General features: G+C 35.5%; 1 protein-coding gene across 1 annotated transcript in view; it reads left to right on the top strand.

Moving 5' to 3' along the window:
• Positions 1-22,479, top strand: part of NIPBL (NIPBL cohesin loading factor) — a 154,124-nt gene that overhangs the window by 66,322 nt on the left and 65,323 nt on the right. Inside the window, 5 exon segments of the mRNA XM_032674687.1 lie at positions 556-655; positions 2,233-2,384; positions 3,428-3,588; positions 7,671-7,764; positions 17,426-18,058. Of these exon segments, the coding sequence (XP_032530578.1) occupies positions 556-655; positions 2,233-2,384; positions 3,428-3,588; positions 7,671-7,764; positions 17,426-18,058 (1,140 nt within the window).

The following is a 22,479-nucleotide window of genomic DNA, read 5'->3' as shown; positions in this document are numbered from 1 at the left end:
AAATATTTCAGCACCTTCTTTGATAACATTTCTTACAAGTGTAGTGGAGGTGGAATAGAAAGCTTTTTTCTCCTGGTAGAAACAGACCACTAGACATTACAGGAGCAGTGAGAGTATCTTGCAACACTCAGCCTAGGATGATTGCTCTACTTGCTCCAATAATTGAAGATCAGGTGTTCTTCTGTCTTGTGAATCTTCCAGTGTGTACCATACATGACATCCTGGGGTGCAGAATATATGTCCTTTTTTAAAAGTTTCTATTTACTAATACATTTCAGCTTGGAAAGCTCTAAGGAATAGTAGAAGGAGCTACTGTTAATGTTTTATAACACAGCTTTAGGAAACAGTTTTTTATGTCATGATGTAAAATGGACATCGTACATGTAATTTCTAATATTTTCTAACAGTTGTGGGTAGATGATCTTAATGTCTGCAAAATTTATAATCTCATTAAAGGTTATCATCTCACTGAATGTAATAGTTTCTGAAAAGAGAGACCTCACTGATTGAAAAGGAAATGTGTGTAAAGTAATGCTGCTGTCTTCTCTTTAATAGGGATGATGATGTCGCAGTTTAATATGTCTCAGAATTCCATGCGTGGTAGTCCTGCATCTTCCAATTATCAACAAACCACTATCTCACATAGCCCTTCCAGGTAATCCTTGCTTTTATGTGGGGTGGGAGGGTCAACGACCTTCAAAGTCATCCTACACTGACAGTCAATTCTTGTTGCAAAAATGTGAGTTAAAGGTGATCTTTGCATTTGTCTGACAGCAGGGTAAGTTTCTTCAGATGGCAAAGAAACATTTTTCTGTCAGTGAATTAATCCTTGTATTCTAAGGATTCATCATGATTCTTCTCTCTCTCTCCATCCCGTAGTTTTGGCAAACTTTCTTTCTGGCCTAAGAAGTCCCTCTGCCTCCTGTCACCCTCTGATTGTTTTCTACCCACGTCAGAGGCTTAGGCTGGTGGCAGGAGGATAGGAGAGAATAGGCTGATGTGTTCCAGCATTCCAGTACCAGTTTAGCAGGATAGTGGGAATGAAGACATGTAAAAGTATAGAGTGCTGCTATAACAGTTATATGAAAGGCCTCTTGGAGAAAGATAGACCTGGTGGTAGTCAGTCTTTCAGCAGCACCGTCGTCAAATTTCTGGTTCCATTTTAAGTTTTTGAGTGTTAGCAAGTATCATGTACCTATAATCTAGGCCTTTATTAATATAATAAAGTATTCTGGACTAGAGGAGAGAGTTCTGCATGTAGTTTCAACCCAGGTACTGGACTTCAACAAGTTTAATTTTCAGCTATTAGATGTCATTATTAAAATAAACTGATTTTAGATTTCACTTCAAGTAACTGTTTGGTAAATTAAATGTTCTGTATCTTCACGACAACCAGTACACTTTTTAACTTTTGTATCTAAAAGGGACATTGAAGAAGGTTTTTTGATTTGGGAATATTGCAATAAGTAGTATGAAGTATTCTTGAAATCCTTGCAAAATCCTTGTCTTAAGTACTTTGCTGTTTCTTTCTATGGAATCTTACCTTCACAGGGTTACTGTCTGCAACTGAGGGTTGTGAAAGTGTGTAATGTAATTTCTGATATATTTATTTGGTTATTTCTATTTTGAAAAGCTCATATAAGAATGTAAGTAATAATGTGCATGTATTATTGTCACAAGTCAAGGTTATTTTTGTGGCTTCCTATCTGTAGAATGAGTCTAAGATAAAGCCAGTGAAAGAGAAAGTTGTATTCAGCAGATTTGGGGTCAGATCCTACCTGTCACATTCTTGATTCTTAGCAGTGTAGTTCTGTTAAATGAAGTTATTTGACATCTTACTGGAAAGTGATATTTAGAATAGATGGCTCCTTGGTAATCCTAGTGATCTGACTGTTGATTAAAACTTTTGCTTTCACTTTCATTCAAACTTCTAGGACTAACTTTTGGAAATTGCAGATCTAATTTTAGTACATATTTGTGTCATTTAGGAGGAAGTCTTGTGTATGCTTTTTATTCTATTCTGACTTATTAAGCAATAATGGTGGTTGAAAAGGTATAAATAGTTTAAATACTGCTTTTGGAGGAGGTTCTCCATTGTGTTAGGTTTTTCTATCTTAAAGAAATTTTATTAAATGTTCTGAATGTGTAATATTCAAAAAGAAGTAAGTTTGTCTAAATTTGCTTTTCCAACTTTTAAAAACTTGGGTTTATAAAATTTTGTTTTATTTTTAGCCGGTTTGTGCCACCACAGACAAGCTCTGGTAACAGATTTTTGGCACAACAGAACAGTCCAGTGCCTAGTCCATATGCTCCTCAAAGCCCTGCCGGATACATGCCGTATTCACACCCTCAAAGTTACACACCACATCCTCAGATGCAGCAAGGTAAGTCTCTGATGTTTGTTTTATTCTCCTGTCTCATGTCACCTTTACTTTCATGAGTACATTTCATGGCTTTCTAATTCCTTTGAAGGAGTCACATGCTTAATGCAGATCTTTGAGGCAGGTATATTTAGGCTTTACTTTCCTGGCTGTAAAGAGCAGTAGTATATACTTTCTTTAAATAGCAAATAAATAAAAGTGAAGAAGGACAGTTAAAACACATATTCATATTGCAGTGCTCCCTTATTTACACCCATTTTACATGGTTGTCATATACACATGACAACAGAAAAAGTGAAAACGAACCAAAAGCTTATATTTGTTAGTGGTGAGCATCACTTATCTGTGCTAGTGAAAACCTCACTTTTGCCATTGTAATGTAAGTTTTGCTGGCGGCTTATTTAGCCTTACCAACCCTTTTTAGTGTCTACGAGATTAACTCTAAACTGGGTAGAATTATGCTCAAGGTATGCAGTAACTGGCAAACGACCTTCAGAACGAATAGATTTCTTTGTTCTTCGCTTTTCTAAAAACACTCTTGAACACATGAACAGTACTAAAGTATCTAGGGCATTTTTTGATTGGTAAGTAGAATTCTCATTGGATTCTTTTAAATAATTTTTTTCTTTAAGTTTAACATTGGGCTTAGAATATATATAGCTGTTCTATATGTAATATTGTATGTCTCATGAATACCTTGGAAGTTACAAGGTAGTGAATGCAAATTATATAGAAGTAAAGAAAGTTTTCTGTAATCAGCAGGGAAGATACTGACTGTAATTAGAATAGATGTGGAGAGAAACTTGGCTAATCTCTATATGGAATTTAGAGATTAAATCCTCTTGAACAATCTTAGATATCTATTTTTGATCAAGGTATTTGTGGCAAAAGGATTCAATTAAAACGTTGGATTCTTGTTCAGATTCCAGACCTCTTGCATCCAATTTATTAATATCCACTGTTAGGGTGTTTTCTCTGAAACTTTTAAAGAGTTAACAGGTGTGTGAATGTGCCAGTATAGTTACTTATATTTTTTTGTATTTTAGCTTCTGTATCCAGTCCCATTGTCACAGCTGGGATGAGGAATCTCCATGAAAATAAAGTTTCGAGCCAGTTGTCTGGAAATTCAGCTAATCATCATGCTGATAATTCTAGACATGGCTCAAATGAAGACTACCTACAGATGGTGCACAGACTAAGTAGTGATGTATGTTACCTAAATCAGTTTATTATGATAAAGCAAATATTTACTTTGATAAAGCAAGTACCTGTATAGCTGACTTAGAGGTCAGATATTTTATGACATTGTTGATGTATAAAACCACTGAAGATATATTTCGGTTTCAGATGTGTACACTCAACCATGCAACTTTTGTATGTGAGATTTAATTTTTTCTGGATCTCTGTTTCCTTTGAAACTGTTCATTACATTTATTCTGATGAAATTAGGAAATAAAAAATCTTCACATAATCTCATATGTGATCTAATTTTAGAGATATGCTAGAGTGTCTCTAAATACTGTAGCAATATCGTAAGGCAAACAATACTAGGTTCTAAATAGGTGTGTAGTTAATTTATCTCTCGAGAACACTGCAACTGTCAATTTGACTAATCTGTTGGATAATATAGGAGTGTTGTCAAGGGCAAGAATTCTATGGAGATTTTTTTCTTAGTATTCTCTTACACGCTTTTATGGCCTGGTTTCTTTGGAAGATGCTTTTTCTTAGTGACTTTGTTTTGTGTGGAAGAAATTTGTTCTGAAATTTTGAATCTAAAGGAAAAAAGGACCACATTTTTCTCACACTTTTTCTTTTGAATTACTGATTAGTTTTCTTCTTCATAAGCATCTCATCCTTTGGATGAAGCTTGTTGAGATTCTTTGCACGTTTGGCACACAGTCTCTTAGAAGATCATAAATGGAGAGCATCGAATTTTTTTTTTTTTATCTAAGCCTGGCAAGAAGCAGGAAGCAGGCCTTTTTTTTGTGATCGTGTGTGTGGGCAAGTCTTATCTTTCTAAACTCGCTTGTGGAAGAAAAAGTGTGCTATTAATACCAGACTCCTTAAATCCTTATCCCTTTTTTTTTTGATTTAGAGCTCCAAAAGAGTTATTAGTTTTATTATTCATCTTGCTTTTCTCTTAAATGTAACAACTATATTGATTAAAAATATTTGCTAAGAAGCAGTATCCTAAACAAGAGAATGTTGTAATGAAAGCATCTCTCATAAACACAAGTCATCAGATGTTTTTCTGTCTACTTCATTAATGTAAATTCTTCAAAGTAGGAAGGTATTCTTGGCATTAAATGTACATATATCCCTCCAACTGTGTTAAAGGAACATTATCAAAAGATCTTGGTTTTGTTAAGACAGTTAACAGAACATAGTTAACAATTAAGACAGGTGTTTCTGGAAAGCTTTCATATTAGGATGATTAATTTTGTAATTTTTATAACTAAATATTTAAAAATAATCATCCCTAATTTTGTGGTCCAAGCAATACAACCACATCCTAATTCATGAAAACTTAGATGTGAAACTCTTTCAAAATGGACAGACTATGAAAACAAAGTATACCCTCATTGATTGCTCTAATTAGAGAAATACTAAACATAAAGAGTAGTAAATATTTTAAACTTGCACTTTTATCCTTTTATGCACTTTTATAGTGGTGCATATGTGCTGCATGTGTTTTATTTGTAATTACACCTTTAAAAGCTGATATTAGAAGCTATCATGCAGAAAACAGTTTGAAGAGTTTGGATTAAAGTTTTGCATTGATGTATTAATAAGATGATGATGGATCATAATGTTGCAGCCTTTTCTTCTTTGGAGAAGATCTTTGTGAATGAGGATTATAAGAATCATAAAACTTAGAAGCTTTAATTACTTTTATTTGTTTTAGTACTTTGATGCTTTAAAAAAGTTAATAGTTACAGAACATTGTGTGTTTTCAATGTATGAGTCTGTAAAATTAGTAAGTGTACCCTTGAAGGCTCACTAAACATACATTCAATTTAAGGACAATTTTTTATAAACTTCAGAGCATTCCTAAAATATAGTTAATCATTTGGTGAAGCTCCAAATTAGGAGTCTGTAAATGCACATTTCTGAAAATTTGTCAGCTATGGTAGGAATGGCATCTGTACCCGAAAGGTCATGTACTTAGTTAGTCTGTTTAGTTAATTTAGTAAAAGTTGGTTTTGCGTGTGTCCTTGACAATCATAGTTAAAGAACCTGTCCTGTCCTAGTAAAACATACCTGCTAAGAAGTTACTAAGCTTATTTTTCAATATGTTGGAGGGTTTTTTTGAGATTTATTACAAGTCAAAGAAAAGTTAGTTTGAAAAAAGAAATCAGTTCCATAATTTCAGTGTAGGAGAAAAGCGAGTAACTCAATGGAATATCAGTTCAGTTTGACTTAAAATAATATCATATAAATTTAATATGCAGTTCATTTTATTGTGCAGAATCTGAATATTAGATTTCTTTGCCCGTGAGAATTTCCTCATATGAGGCAACAAGTCTTTTTGCAAGCACTGTTGCAAAAATAAGTGTAATTAATGCCACATTGTAAGTTTTAGGTTTATTGTGCTGTGATAGGAAAGAAAAAGAATTCTAATATGATTTTAAGTGCCCATGGATGGTGAAACAGGTGGAATCTGATTTCTCACGGATTTATGTTCTTCGAGGTGTAATCCCTTTCATTCCATAAATTTCAAACTCTTTCCTATTCCATGAGCAGTGTCAACTACACCTTCACAAGACATAGCCTGGTCATGGTCCAGTCTATGAATGCCCACATGGACATTGGCTGTTTGGCCATTATCAGAGGGAATGTGTAGTTGCTCATCTCTGCAGGCTTCTGTCTCCTTGAAATACTGATTTAGCTTTCTAACCTATTGGCTGCTGGGTTTTTTTCATTCAGACACGTAAAAACATAATTGCAGTTGAACCTTCTAACGTTCTATTAATTGGGTTGAGATTGGTCAAAAGGATAAAAAGTATTTATCAGACAGACAATTCAGATCTGTAAGAGAAAAGGTTATGTGAAAAAACTGCCTATATCCAGATACCTCAACAGGGGCCACATTAGTATTTTAGCTGCTGAAATAACCAGTTTAATTAGGAAACATTGAATAACATTGGAACTTCCTTCGAAGACTTTCTTCCTTTGTATGACTGAACCCTTTGAAAGAATACACTTTTTGCAATTTGTTTATAATTATAGAAGTAGTCTATTCATAGATTTAGGGGTTGTTAGTTTGTTCTTTCCCAAAAAATTCCTGTAGATGATGTATAAAAACCAGTGCTTAAAATGGGAAATACTCTTCTGTAGTTGAAATGTATTTAGGGCACTGAGAATGAGAATACTCATGACCAGCAGAGGGCTCCGTGAAAGCTTTGGAAAAACCCATGTTAAATTCTGAATGGAAACTGGAATAGTGAGGTCCATATTTGATTTTAGAATGGTGTGAGGGTAAAAAGGACATGTTTACATTGCTAAAAGTAGAGCATGGACATCATTACTTTGCAATTAGTATTACACTATGAACAGGTTTGTCAGAAATTATTACTTGAATTGGAGCAGGTTGGGGAAGTGCTTCATATTGCCATTGAGTTATTTCCTATTTAACTCTTAAGACAGACAAAAACAAGCTAAAGTTGCTCCAGTTGTGTTTTATACAAGACTATTTCAGATGCTGTAGTGGGAATTCTAGAGATTTTGTTCAGTCCTGAGGTTTGTAGGCTGGAGAATGTAGATTAATTTGTATAGTATTAATACTTTGTGTAGGCTTGTCTAATATTACTTTGTTGAACCGTAAAAGTAAGATGGCTTTCTAGGTAAGTTTTAAGGCTAAGTTAACTGAAAAAGTGATGAGTTTGTTTTAAAAATCTCTATTTTATACTCAGTTTCTTTCAAGTGGTATTGTACAGAGGTCATGTATCTGCTCTTCAGCTCTTTACTATGAGTGCTCGCAACAAAAAGTTCTAAATGGAATCTTAAATAAACCAAAGTGCTTATCTAGTTAGAAGACATGTACAAAGATTTATTTGTGGGTGCATATTCTGGTTATAGATTCGTTTTAAGGCTGATTGTGCTATGATTGTGCTTTTATAGTAGTCTGATATCAGTCAAAATTTCAAAGATTTGAATGTAAAGAAATATTTTGCTTATATTTCTTGTATGCTGTTTTGTCCAGTTCATTTTATCAGTACATGTACTAGTTTCAGTTTGTAACAGATGTTCATGTTCATAATGTTAATTTTTTATCAATGTCACTTTTAGGATGGCGATCCTTCAATAAGGAATGCTGCGTCTTTTTCCTTGAGGTCACCACAGTCAGTCTGCTCTCCAGCTGGAGGTGATGGAACCCTTAAAGGTAGTCTAGAAGTCCTATATATCTCCATTTCTTTTTCCCATTTTCAAAGAACAGAGATTGTAAAGAGGTATTTAGTTTTTTCTCCTGAGTTCTGTTTTCAAATTATACTAATTATGAAGACTATGTCATTGTGTTTTGAATGCAAAATTACTTTGGGCCCTGATCCAGAAGAAATTTCTGATGGTCTAAAAATTAACTAATCATCCTTCAAACTAACGCTCAAATTCACGGAGGACAGAAGGATTTAAAATCCTTTCCAATATGAGGATGGATTAAATGCTTCATATGAACAGTTTCACTTGCTCTGCATAAGAAATATTTTAAAGGCAGCATTACGAGTATTGAACTCTTAACCAGCTCGAAAGTGTTTTAATATGCAACACTTGTTCGAATTACAATCATGAAATTTTAAAAACATGAAAATAAAAGTAGTTCAATGAACTCAATACACGTAGCATAAATGAAGCCTGAAAACCTTAGCTGTGGAGAAGGAATAGGATGAACTGTACGTCAGTTGAGGGGGAAGAGAAAAAAATCTCTTCAAAGTTATTCTTTATGCCAAAATCCACTTGTCAAGGTAGGGGTTTGGACGTATTCTTGCTAATTTTCTTTTTCAGTGCTTCTATATTTACATGGCAGTAGTTGAAAGATGAAACAATGCTTTCTTCTCTTTAACCCTGACAGGGAGAACAGGGGATGAGGGAGATTCAAAGAAGATTAAGGTATTATGCAGCTGGATAATAATCTTTGGCAGGGGTAGACCTTAGGACAGCCTTCCCATGCCTGTGAGAAGATTCTCAGGAATACTTGAGTCAGGTTTTTCTCTGTTGTGAAGGAAGGATGAGATACAAGAGACTCAAACTTTTAATGAGAGATCTAACTAGGTCTTAGGAAAAGCTTTTTCACTATCAGGACAGTCAAGTAGTAGAAAAGGTTGCCCGGAGAATCTGTGAATTTTCTACCTTTGGAGGTTTTAAGGATCAGATTGGATAAAGCCCAGCATAATGTGCTTTGAGCACAAGGATGAACTGAAGATCTCCTGAGTTGCCTTCTTAACTGAATTACCCTGTGGCTCAAGCAGCAAGTGAGAAGAATGCGTATGGGATGCCAGCAGCATGAGTATTTCAGGAGGTCTTGTGCAAAAGGATTTGTTGTAAGACTTGTGTAAATGGCGAAGACTAAATGTGGTTACTTTTCTCTCTGTGTCAAGCTTATGGGTTAAAGAATGTTGTGAATCTAAGCTACTTCCACTCAGATAAATATGATTACCACCCAGTCAGAATAATACTTCAATTATTTTTGAGTTAAAGTTGCTGCTGTTTCAATTGGCTGTCTCAGAACCCAGTTTTGAAGGGATACATTTTCAGATTATTTCTGCAGACAATCTGATTTAACGGTTCAGATTGTAGTGTTTTAGCATTAGAGGGACAGAAAAAGTGCAAGAGGAGCCTTTTGATTTATTTACCTGTATGTTAGCTTTACTTTTCCCATTGATAAATTACTCAATTGAACTACTGCTACTAATGGTGTTACCATTTTGCCTTCTTAAAGAAATTAAAGAACCCTGATTGAGAGAACCAGTTCTTGATGCTGCAAGAATTTTGCCAGGCACTTATTTCCTCTAATCTAGTGTTCTAGAAATTTACAGAAGAGGTGTGAATACTTACAGTGTTATCAAGAACATGGGATCTCCTACAGTGAATTTTTGGCCTATGATTTGTAGTGAAAGTTGGGCTGATAAATTTTCCAGTGATGAACAAAGAACAAGTACCTATGCTGAGCTTTTTGCTACTCTCATTAGCCCTTGAAAATTTGGTTGGCAGGTCACAAAATTTGATAAAGAAAATTAGCAAAATACTTAGTGGTCTGTCTGGGAGGACAAAAAGAATGGCACTAAGCGTAACCAGTCATAATCAGAGAGAGATCTCAGGAAGGATGTTATAGTATCTAAACTTTCTTATGTGCCATAGAAACTTGAGATGTTTACATTAAGCGTGAAGTCTCCAGAAGTTCTTGCTACTTCCATGCTGAAGATATGGGTACAGACTGCATTTCTGTACTTTTGGCATGGAAGTAGCAAGAACTTCTGGAGACTTCACGCTTAATGTAGTTGTCTGTTTGACAGAATATGAATGAAGAAGAAGCTTTTTTTGCAACCTAGGCAAATATTTGGGAGATGGCAATATTTGTTTTTTGGTTGGTTATTCACTTAATTAGCAGAGTAAAACTGCACTGTTACAGAACGCTTTGCTTCACTTTTGCTCCAGTAAAGGTACCAGAGCAGCTGAATTTTTATCTAGTAGTTCTAAGCTGGTTTTTGTTCCATATTTTTAATGTAAATTTTTTGCTTTTAACTATGCAAAATACATAATGACTCTGCTTTCATACTATCATCTGTTGCTACATCCACTTTCTTAAAAAATAATTTCTATTAATTAATTTATGTGGAATTATTGTGAAGTGTTTTCCTTTTGTTGGTCTCATAAAATATGCAATGTATTCCATTATTGAAGATTGATTACTCATCAGAATCCTTTATCCATTTGTTCCACTTTCCTACTGCTCTGGAACCTCAGATTTTATTTTACTTTTTTAATTTATTTTTTTTTGAGACAACTTTTAAAGGTCTCTGTAATGAAAACCTTCCACAATGTTTTTAGTCCATTGCTTTCCAAAGAGGATTGTTCATATGATTTACCGGCCTGTTTCCATACAGTTTCCTAAACACCCAGGAGAACATCTGTAAGGACTATCAACAACCCAAACATGAGATTTTGTACTTTTTTCCAGAAATTAATTGTATTCCCTCCAGAAATTGTTAATGGGCATTTGGTTACTTTCCAGATAATTTGAAAAGATTACTTTTGTTTTCTTAGGACTTTATAAGGCTTCTCCAGAGAGATTCCACTACATTTGGTTTCTGAATGTGTAGTGGTAACAAGAAGAATTATGAATCTTCTCAAATCTGTAGTGTAGACTTCAGTGCTCTCAAAGGTACTTGTTAAGAAAAATGAGATCTTACCCTCTCTCTTTCAAAAGAAAAGCAGAAGAAATTTATTCAAGGATTTTTTCTGATACAGTTGAAGTAAACATTAATTCCTGTTTCTTTTTTAAGTCTGAATTTTTTTATGCAAGGAGGCTTCTGAATACAGCCATTCTAAGCTAGAACAGCCAAAGCTGAGTTTTTCGTGAGACTCTTCCCTGAAAACTATTGTAAAGTAAATACAGTCTGTCCCTAAAAACCTCCCAAATGCATGTTCTTTATTTGTCTCATATGCTATCCCTTTAAGTTTGAATTTTAAATTAAGTTATGCCCTTTGTAAATTAATGTCAATGTTGCCTATTAATCAAAATAAGTAATAATTTCTTCATATCTAGTGCAAAACTTAGGAATGTTTCCAGAGGAAGATTCTAGGATTTTAGAAAATACTGCAGGAAAGGACTTGAGGACTTGTCATCTTCTTACATGCATATTGGCTGAGCTGTACCAGTATTGCTCCCAGTGACTTCCATATATTTTAAAATGTCAGTTTTGCCATGCAAGCTGTTCGAATTCTTAATGCTAGAAAGCTTTTCTCTTAATGCTTAGCATGAATCATTTTGTTGCAGTTAGGCATAACACTTCTTGACTTCTTTCCAGTAGGCAAGGAGAAACAGTTCACATCTTTTTTTCGTAGCATCATTATCATGTCTTGCACTAATCTAATTATGAATTGAACAGCTCAGTTTCTTTCTGTTACCTTTACTTAAGTCATCATTTCTGAGCTTCTAATTGTCTTTGATGTTTTTAACTGAATTCTAATTAGTCTACTTTGTGTTGATGTTTTACTGTCCCCAGTCATAGATACAAGTCTATTTGAAGACTTAGAAGGATGAGTAGTCCGAAAAGTGCTGGAGGCAACTTTGTGTGATACTACTGTTGTATACGAGAGTATAGTTGCTCTTTTCTGATAGCTTAGATTTGTATTGCAAGTTGTTTTAAACATACTACTGCCTTTCTGTAGACCTTATCTGTCTTCCTCTCATGTTTTCACAATTCACAGATGAATTGGAAGTTTGTGCTTTTTCTCACTGAACTTCTTTTGTTTCAAAAAGTTACTCAAATTAGTAAAAAAACCCTTTTGATTCTGTTTTTAAAAGCAGTGATGGGCCTCTCAAAGACTACAAAAGCAATAATGATCTTCAGATTAATAAAATATTCTCTAATTCTGTTGCATAAGAAGTTGTTAAAATTAAATACTTTAAACTACTGTTCTTGTGACAGTGCTCTGGAGAGCTGCACTTGTTCCCATATACTTTTTTCATCCATTTTTACTAAGAACAATTGACAGGGTATGGAAAAGTTTCACGGTAGGGTATACTGCAACAGCAAGTTTTTGTCTAGATTATACTTCTCAGCTTTTTAGTGAAATTATTATGTAAAGCTATACCAAATGCCTTGCTAAAGTCCAGATACAGCACTCAGTTTTCTTTAAGCCACAAGACCTACTGCTTAATGGGATAAAATTATTTGAATTTGATGATACCTATTCTTAACAAATTAATTTTGAAATACTACTTCCTTATTATCTCAATGCTTACAGAGAAATTGTTCTTCTAGTATATACTTAAATCATACAGACTATGTATTATACTCTGGGCAGACCTCTACCGCACTTTTGATGAGACTGTTTTTTCCTTTTTGAGTCTGCTGGAGGCACAAATTCCCATGGTGATTATTACCAATTCCAAGATTGATTAACCAGAGTTCCAGGGTGAACTTGTCCAATCCCATTTTCACGAAAATATTCCATTTATGTGAAATTGGTAGATAGGATCATCTTAAATTAAACCAAAATGAGACGCTTCCATTTACACATTGTACCTGCAGTCTGTTAAAATCTGTTGACAGTAGTGAGTTCCTCAGATTCTGTCATCACAAGGTTTGTAGCTTTTCCAACAGACAAACATCGTTGTGAATACAGTATAGATGCTCTGGAGCCTTCCTTAATCTTCGTTCACAAAGCCCAACCATGACAATACAATGACTCATATCTGAAATCTTAATAATTAACATGGAACACATAAGCATTTCCTAAAGCCTCTCTTTCCAAAGACTTTTCCAGTAAAATGTCTGGAATGTAGTATCCAGGTTTATACACCAATTTGGTACCCATTTAAATAATGTTCCAGCAGTCTTGAGGATCACTTTCCTATGGATTAAAAAAGATGCAACACTTGAATGTTTCTGAAGTTTCTCTTCACTTTGCTATGAACTGAGTGTTAGATGTTAGTCTTCATTTCTTTTCTAGCAGTTTCTTCAGCTCTCATGCTTAGGGAATGATACTTCTGGCAAAAGAGGATGTGGGATGAGTGAAAGACTTTCTGTCAACATCTGAGAGCCTTTGTCTGCAAGGGAATTAAAGGAATATGAAGATACTGCCTTTTGTGACCCTTTGGAAGTTAATATTGTACAAGTAGAAAGCTAATGATTTTTTGAAATTCTGTGTGTGAGTCCTAAGTTCCTGGTAACCTTAATAGTTGTTTTTTCACCATGTGGATCACAACGAAGAGTGTGATCAGTCGTGTGACTTTGATGGATCATCTTTAAAAGGCAAGTGACCTGAAGAAGCTTAGAGATGATCAGAGAAAGTGTCATGAATGCTTAAATAAGATATGAGTACTGTGCTGTGATTAGAAGGTGTGCAGACGAAAACCATAAGGTGGAGATGTCAGTGATATGTGAGGTCTCCTGGACAGGAGCTTATTTGTTTGCTATCCAAGTTACTGATGCCCAATGAGTGAGTGAGCCATTCCAGGTGTAAACAAACAAAAAGTGGTTTTGAAACTTTACATTTTAAAGAAGGCTAAGGCACGGTCAATGACAATGAAATTCTTTTTATAGTTGATTGCATTTTATAGGATTTGATATCAGTCAAGGGTCACAGAAAAAAGGTGTTTACAAGTTGCTACAGCAGTTGATAAAACTTTTTCCATACTCAGAGCCATCTACTACTAGGAATCCATGGAAAAACTAATAAATACAGAGAACCAGTCCCAGAATTATCATGGGTGGTCAGGAAGACTGTTTCTGAAAGACTAGGGAGATATTGTTGATGGTTGTGTTTGTTCTCTGTAGAGCCTCATTTCCTACGATGTTACCTGCTTCTTGACTACATTTGATGTTACGTGGTTGATTCCTAGTATTTAATGACCTTCCTGAATCAGTGGAGAACCTCTTTTTATTTCACAAGCTGTACATATTCCTGTGGGATAAAAAGAAATTGCACAAATTTCTTTTAATGATACTGTGGAAAATCAACTACAGAAAGTCAGAATTTTTTTTTCTCCTGGTTTGCCACTCAGCCCTAAATTTAGACTCAAAAGTTCCCTACATATTTCTCTGTTCTAAAAGAATATTCTGAAGTTTGGTTCATTCCCAAAGATAATTTCTGAAGATCTTGCTATTATTTACTACACTGACAGCATTTTGTAGAACAAATCTTCTCAATGCTGGAATCTCGACTGGTTCAGTAAACCAGTCATAGCTGTCTGTCTCTGTATTCCTTAAAAAAAAATTTCTTCTGTTGTCAGCAAGTCTTGTAACGTCTTTGTTCTCAGACATATAATGGCCAAGATTTCTCCCATAGGAATTACTCCAGACCGACTCCAACATTAATAGACAAAACTCTCTCTTTATAATCAGTATTTTCATAGAATCATTAAGGTTGGAAAAGACCTCCAAGATCATCAGGTCCAACCTCTGACTGAATACCACCCTGTCAACTAAACAATACCACCAAGAACCACATCCAGTTGTTTCTTGAATACCTCCAGGGACGATGACTCCATGGTGACTCCCTGGGCAGCCCATTCCAATGCTTAACAGCCCTTTCAGTGAAGAAATTCTTCCTGATGTCCAACCTAAACCTCCCCTGGTGCAACTTGAGGCCATTTCCTCTTGTCCTGTCCCTTGTCACCTGGGAGAAGAGACTGATCCTCTGGGGGCTACAAATCCTTTCAGGTAGTTTTAGAGAGCAATAAGGTCCCCTGTTTTCTCCAGACTAAACAACCCCAGCTCCCTCAGCCACTCCTTAGAGAATCTGTGCTCCAGACCCTTCCCAGCTCCATTGCCCTTCTCTGGACAAACTACAGTACCTGTCCTTCTCGTGCTGAGGGCCCACAGCTGGACACATTGTTCAAGGTGCAGCCTCACCAGTGCCCAGTACAAGGGCTGGCCCTGTACTGGCCACACTATTGCTGATATAAGCCAGGATGCCTTTGGCCTTCTTGGCCACCTGGACACACAGTTGGCTTTTGTCTGAAGTCTTAGCATTGAATAGCATGTGGTACATGTTCATTGTGTGATACCTGTTCAGCAGTGCTAATGTTTGGGGTAGACTGAAACCGTTAGAGAATGCTTTGTATTTTTCAGTTTATTTTCACCTCAATACATTCATATTGTAGCTTCTAAGCCTTCTTGTCAGGGGCTTAACTATCATAAATGTCTCAGAAATATGTGAAGTTATTGGTAGAGTATGTTCTCTTAAATGCAGCTTATAGACCTTAGTATCAAAACCTTTCAGGAATTTCCTTCAGGAGGAAGATATTTTCAAATACCTATTCGTAGTGCTGCCTAGGAGAGGCAAAACTTTACTTTTGTTTCTTCATTTGCTGGATTCTAAGTATGTTCAATGGAATGCACTGAAATCCTTCTGACCTCCTCAAGTGTACTCAAAGATAAAAAGAATCGCCTTATCTATTGCTACAGTGTTATTTTTCAACATGACAAATACCAAATTAATACCAAATCAGAACAACTTCGTCAGATTTACTTAGAGGTTTAGGACAAGGGAGAATCAAATCTGTGCCTCCTTGGAAGTGTAAGTGTGAAAACCAGTAAATATCCCATGGTTACAACTTTAAAAGTATTTATTTGAGATAATTCAAGATTAGTATGTCAGCAATATCTCTTTGAAAAGTTCTGAGCTGCCTCTACTATTTGTAGAAATTACCTTGCAGCTTGTATTTCCTGAGCGGTAGTCATTACCATGAAAGAAATTAATAGCTGATGATTTCTGCTACACATTACACTAAGACAATCTTGTAAATTACCAAAAGAAATGGCAACTGGGGGGAGGAGCATCACACAAATAGGAATCTGTGGTGAAAAGCAAGTGAGAGATCTTAGGGTGTAGCCAGAACTTTGGTTGAGTGTGGTGTCTGATTTGAGAAGGGGAAGTGGAATAGTAGAAAGATTTTGAGGATCGGAGTGAGTCAAAGTAGGGTTTTCTGACATTACGGATGTTATTGGCACAATATGGAGTTATTGCTGATGGCCAAGAAGGATTAAGTTAAACCCATGTCATCCATACAGAAGTTATAGGACTTTTTACAGAATGTATTAGGTGGGCAAAATAAGTATAGCAGCCTGTGCAAAGAAGTCATCAGTAAAAGCACACTTTTCCTTTGAATTGAAGCTTTAGTAGAGATACTCATTCAGTTTTTATATCTACAGGTCAGTACGTTGCTTAATGATTCTTAATATGTCTAAAAACATCTAGTAGAAATTTAAGCTGCAGAATAGCACTACTTTCCTGTTTAGTGGTGTTTCTTGAATGAAGCACATGGGGACCTGTATTCCAGTTAATTTTTGGTTGTTATTAGCAGTACTGACCTATGATGACCTGACCAGAATAACAATAATTTCAGTCACTGCTTTCCAAAAATCAGTATTCCCCTGATGATGATGGAATCTGAATGGTTGCTTTAAGAAGAGGAGACTCTGTGTCCCCACCTCCCACCTCCCCTCCTACTATTTCTTTTTAAGCCAAAAATATAGCTCAAAGTTGCAATTGGGACAGGTTGAACAGTTCTGGTTTTCAGACCTTTTTTTCTAGGCTAAGAGTTACGGGGAGCTGATTAGTTTGAGGAACAAAAACTTTGAATGTGCTTAATTGGAGAATGTATTTAATTAAAAATGTCCTCTTTTAAAAATTTCTATAGATACACTCAAATCCTGAAACGATAGTACAGAGAAACAAATATTCATAAACTAAAAAAAGGAGGGAGGAGGGAGATAAGGGAGGGAAAAATGCCTTAAGACAATTAGTGTTTTCTACATAGTAATGAGTAGGGGAGGTAGGAATGAGTTTACCTAAAATAGATTTTAAAAAAGTTCAAAACGAATTGTCAGAATCCAAGTTAAGGAGGTTGTGTATGTTTTGAATTTTTTTAAATTAAAAATGTGTGACTGAAATGGCTAATGTGTCTACACTGATCATTAAGTCTTCATCACTGGACCTTATTAAGAATCTTTTTGATCTTTCCTTTTTTCTGTAGTCAACTTGCTTCATTGACCATTTTCTAATAGTTGATTTTCTGAACCTTAGGTACTATTTTTATTTATTCTTTTTTGGTGGTGGGGTTTTTGTTCCATCTTCTCTGAAATGATCTTTCTCTACCTGCAATGGACTGCTAAAATTCCTAGGAAATATACTGCAACTATCTGGATTGCATCTTGATCTAGCAATGATGTGCTTCCTACCAATCTTATTTAGACCTTTTGTGATCACAGTTATATGTAGAAATACACATTAACATTATGTAGGTTATATTTAGTGTGTTTTTATATAAACATGAAACAACATAACTGTTCAGTTTTTCTGAATTATTATTCTAGGATCAAGACAACCTTTAATCCAACAATCTCAGCCTCCACCTTATTCATCACCTAGAGATGTTCCCCCAGACATATTGTTAGATTCTCCAGAAAGAAAGCAAAAGAAACAAAAGAAAATGAAGTTAGGCAAGGATGAAAAAGACCAGACTGAAAAAGCTGCAATGTATGATATCATTAGTTCTCCTTCCAAGGACTCCACTAAGCTTACATTAAGACTCTCTCGTGTAAGATCTTCGGATATGGACCAGCAGGATGATATGCTTTCTGGTTTGGAAAACAGCAGTGTGTCAGAGGGTGATATTCCTTTTAATGTGCAGTACCCAGGACAGACTTCTAAAACACCCGTTACTCCACAGGATGTTAACCGCCCACTAAACGCTGCTCAGTGTTTGCCGCAGCATGAACAGACAGCTTTCCTTCAGGCACAACAAGTGCCTGTTTTACAACAGAACACTTCAGTTGCTGCAAAACAACCTCAAACTCCTGTGGTACAGACACAGCAACAGGTTTCGCAACAAGGAGCTATAACGTCATATGATGAAGTAGAATTGGATGCATTGGCTGAAATTGAGCGGATAGAACGTGAATCAGCTATTGAAAGGGAGCGATTTTCAAAAGAAGTGCAAGATAAAGGTAAAAGGATTGTGTGTGTGTATACACTATATATTATATAAATATATATATATGCATATAAACCCCATATATATATATATATAAAAAGCTTCCTGTCATTGTCACATAGTTCAGTTCTGTTTACTCAGTGTAGGTTCTTTTGCAACGTTCATCTACATTCCCCTCCAACAATGAACTGTAATCTCTCATATATGCGTATTTTGAATATCTGGTATTCTTTATTTGGGGTCTTAATGGATGGAAAGTGAAATTCATATGTTTCAAAATTCTTTTAAGATACTCTCACTTTGAACTGTGAGACTGACTGAAGTGCAATTGATGTTGTTTATAGTTTCTAAAATCCCAGCCATACCATAAATTAAAGTATGTAGTAAGTTTTGATAGTTGAATTATCAATTAACTACCCATGCTACCTAATTTTAAGAAAATACAGGAAAACTGTTTTATCCCATTTCTATTCATATCCCCATTTAAATTTAATGTGAAGGAGATGCCAGATTAAAATCACGTCTGTTTTTTCAAAGGTAGTATAATAACTGGGTAATATATAGTACTGTATTGTCTGTAATGTTTGTTCGACTGGATATTAATTATTATGTAGGCATTAGAAGCTTTTGAGAACTACAATATATCTGTATGGTTTCTAGAACCAGATGGGCCTCTGAAACGTTTTATCTTCACTTCAGTAGCTGTACTAGTTGTCTTAACTGATTTAATTGAATCTATCTTTTTTTTCTTTCTTTCTTTTTTTTTTCTGTTTTATTTTTATTTCCCTTTCTGTTGTTAACTGGTTTGAAGGTCTTTGGATTCAGAAGTCTCAAAAACAGATACAAAGTCCACATGTAGATCATGAAGATAAAATGTATTCTATAAATTAGAAAGTGATAGGTTACCATAAGTATTTTTCAGAAGCTTCCTCTGCATTGTGTTTGACTTCTGAGAAAAAAGTCTTTTGTAGCATAATGCTAATTTATTAGGTACTCGCAAGAAAAATCTTGCAAAGTGAAAAATGGTGAAAATTCTGATGTTGGTTGTTCATAGGTAAGACTAGTCCGTTGTGAATATACTTGCATGTGTGCAGCTGAATGAACCCCACACAGTTTGGGTCTTTAACCAGCAGTAAGAGTGCAAATTTTCTCCCTATTCAAAGTGGTTTTTCACTGTTTTTAAAGATGCTAGAGTGGCGAGGGGAGGATAGAGTTTGTGTGTGTGTGTGTGTATGTGTGTGTGTGTCTGTGTATCTGTGTGTGTCTGTGTGTGTCTGTGTTTGTAAATGTGGTTGTTGCAGTAGTAAAAGAATTAACTTCTGAGATGTTCCTTATTTGGTAACTAAATCAAGTCCTTTTAGGAAATGTTGTCTGTGAATATATGGAGAAAATGTGTGCTCACTTCAAAAGAGATCTCTACTGTCTTTAATTTTAATTCAATGAAATGGGGAATTTGTTAATTTACTTAAATCTCTTCTACTAATTTTAAATTTATTGTTGGGGAGTTAGTCTGTGGTTTGTGGAATGCTACTTCAAAAACTACATTTATGTCCTCACACTTCAAATAGAATCTTCATCATATTTTACCTGAGAAGCATCTGGAAAAATGCACAGCAGCCTTCAAAGACTGAAACACACTTCCTGTTTTCTTGTGGCTTTCAGAAAATGTTGATCATTAGTTGTAAAGTTTGTTTATCATAATTACATAGCCATGGACAGACTCTTGATTTGTTTCTTTAGGGGAAAGGAGTGATTTTTATAGGCTGTGTTCTCTCCCCTTCCCCACTGATCAATAACCATCTTCCTGATCTTATGCTTCCCTCTTATCTGCATCCTCTGGCAGGTCTCAGTTCTTCCTGAGTTCCTACAATTGCTGTAAATCAGGTGCAAGAGTTGCTACCTTGTATTGGGATAAATGATCACTGTTTATTCACTCATGCTAAGTTGCCCCTGTGATAGACAGCAGCTCTTTTCACTTTGGCTGCTGAGCTTTCAGTTGGGAGTGCATAGTATTCAGCAGAAAGATTTTTAGCAGTCTTGGGACAGATTTTCTGAAGAGCTGTTACCTTGGAGAAACACAGTTCTTACTTTTTGGTAATGCTTTTGCCGCTGCTTCTAAGTTTGTGCTATGTCTAGAAGTTGATACACACAGGGATTGTTCTAGTTAGAGCTGCAGGAGGTGTGGCTGCAGGAGGAAGTTTCTTCTATTGTTCCTGTGGGAATATGTCTGTTAGAAACATATCCAGTAACTTCTAAATATGTCATTCATTTGTACAAAGCTGCTTAGTGTATTTATACAAAAGCCTGGCATTTTTTCATTTTAGTACATATATTGTAATTTCAGATAACTTTATGCCAAGAAAATGGTGTGGGTGTAGCAAGTGCTCTTTCTAATTAGAATGGGAATGTGTAGTGCCAGCTGATGAGCAAGCATCACTCTAGAAACTTACTCAAGGTGCTAGCACATGCTAAAATCTGCATGGAAGCTTCTTTGCTGCTTTTGTAATCAAGGCATGGGAATGCATTTTACAGACACAGTTCATTTTTCTTTGTATACTCAAATTGTTTTCCATAAATTACTTTCAGTAGACTTGTACTCACAAGTTTTGATAGAAGATAAGTGGTCTCTTCTGTCCTTTTTTTTAGACATAAAATCTCTGTAGTACTGTGCTTCATCAAAGGTTTTCAAATGCTTTCTTTTTAACAGTAAGGCTTTGGTTGGACGTGGCATGTTCTTTCTGGGGCTAGTAACCAGTAGCATGGTGGAACTGTTTATTTCAGAGGAGAGGCAGAGATTTTCTGAGGGGGATTCTCGCTAAGAATTATACAACTGCTACATTTGCCTAAGGCAATGCTAAGGTCTTTTTTTTTTTTTTTAATGCTGAGGTCCTCCAGTTATGTTTGGCGGGAAACGGGGATTGGAGCCTTTGGGTAATTATAGTGCTTTCTGTAATTAATCATTATTTTTAACAAAGCTGTTAAAATATTTAGCTTCCACCAAACAAAGTCTCTCATAGTGGAAGGGGAGGCAGTTTCTGTTTCAGAAGAGGAACTAACACAGGGTTTTGCAGAAGTGTCTTCTTTGAAAAGCAGCTTGCCTTTCTGGTAAAGGAATATTTAGCGCAAAAATCAATCATTCAAAATCTGACAGATTTGACCAAGCGTATGTCAGGTATGCATAAGGAATTATTTTGTAATCCAAACTTTCTGTCTCATTTGGGTGCTTTTTGGAGCTATGTTTTTATAGTTCTATCATTTTGGTCTCTTTGGTTCTTGGGCTCAGTGAATGGTATGGTCTTTTCATCATGATAGAGAGTTGCAAATTTTAAAAAAGTTGGTTTCATCCTTGTCCTCTGTGTGGAAGGGTAGGAGTTCATCTCCTCTTCCTACTTTCTCCATCGAGGAAATCTCTCTGTATTGATTAATTTTAGAAGTAATTTGAAGTAATTTATCTGTATCTGTTAATGAAAGGAGTAGTTGGTGACTTTGGAAATCTAGGCACTTGGCACCGCAAGGTACATTCCAATACATCTGTTATGTTTAACATACTCAGTACTATTAATTAAGTCCATGGAACAAGGCACACCTCAGATCTTCAGTTCCCATTGCCCCCCCCACAATGGCCTCTATACTCTGATCGGATACAAGATGTTTGTTAATCAATACTGGATCATATCTTCTCTTTTGAAAGAGTACGTAGTGTTACAGATAGGTCTAGCTATTATTTATCAAGACTCAGATTATCTGAGTCGGAAAAAAAAGTGATTCAGAAGGGCTAAGATGGAAATGGATTATCTTTTTCCGCAACAGTCGGCAGGTGAACCATCTTCTGCTCTAGGTACATTGTGATATTTTGATGATATAATTTCTTCAGAAAGGTAGTGGAACTTCATACACTCTTCTTTCTCTTCTAAGCACTACCAGTAGTCACATTTCCTGTACTACTTGGTGACCATGAAAGCTTTTGAAACAAGTAGAAGTCTGTATTCTGAACCAGTTTTGTTCTGTATTCTGAACCAGTTTTGTTCAACTTAACTGAAGTTGTGCTTTGTTCGCACTCTGAAGTTCACTACTCCAAGAAAGTACAGGAAATTAGAAAATTTGTCCCAGGAATTTCTGTTCTTCTCAAGCATCTTTTTTTTCTTTTGGAATATGGGGATGTTGAGAAAGAAATTTCATTTTGATAACCTCAATTCTGTATTAACTTGTGCTTTACCACTGTTCAGATGCCAGTGGGTTATTTTTGTGTATAATTAAGTAGTTCAAAGTTAGTCACTCACTCAAACCTTTCCTAGAACATTACATAAAGTTCTTCTTGTTTTTCAAGATTCAGACCTGCTCCAGAATTAATTTTCAGATTCAAAGTTTATGCCTTGAGATCTTTTATGCTTTTCTAAAAACTCCAAACACTGTGAACCAAAAAGCTAAAAGGAG

The sequence above is a fragment of the Chiroxiphia lanceolata genome, chromosome Z (assembly GCF_009829145.1).
Source record: "Chiroxiphia lanceolata isolate bChiLan1 chromosome Z, bChiLan1.pri, whole genome shotgun sequence".
NCBI lineage: Eukaryota > Metazoa > Chordata > Aves > Passeriformes > Pipridae > Chiroxiphia > Chiroxiphia lanceolata.
Note: the sequence above shows the minus strand (reverse complement) of the source record. Positions and strands in the feature narration are given on the sequence as shown.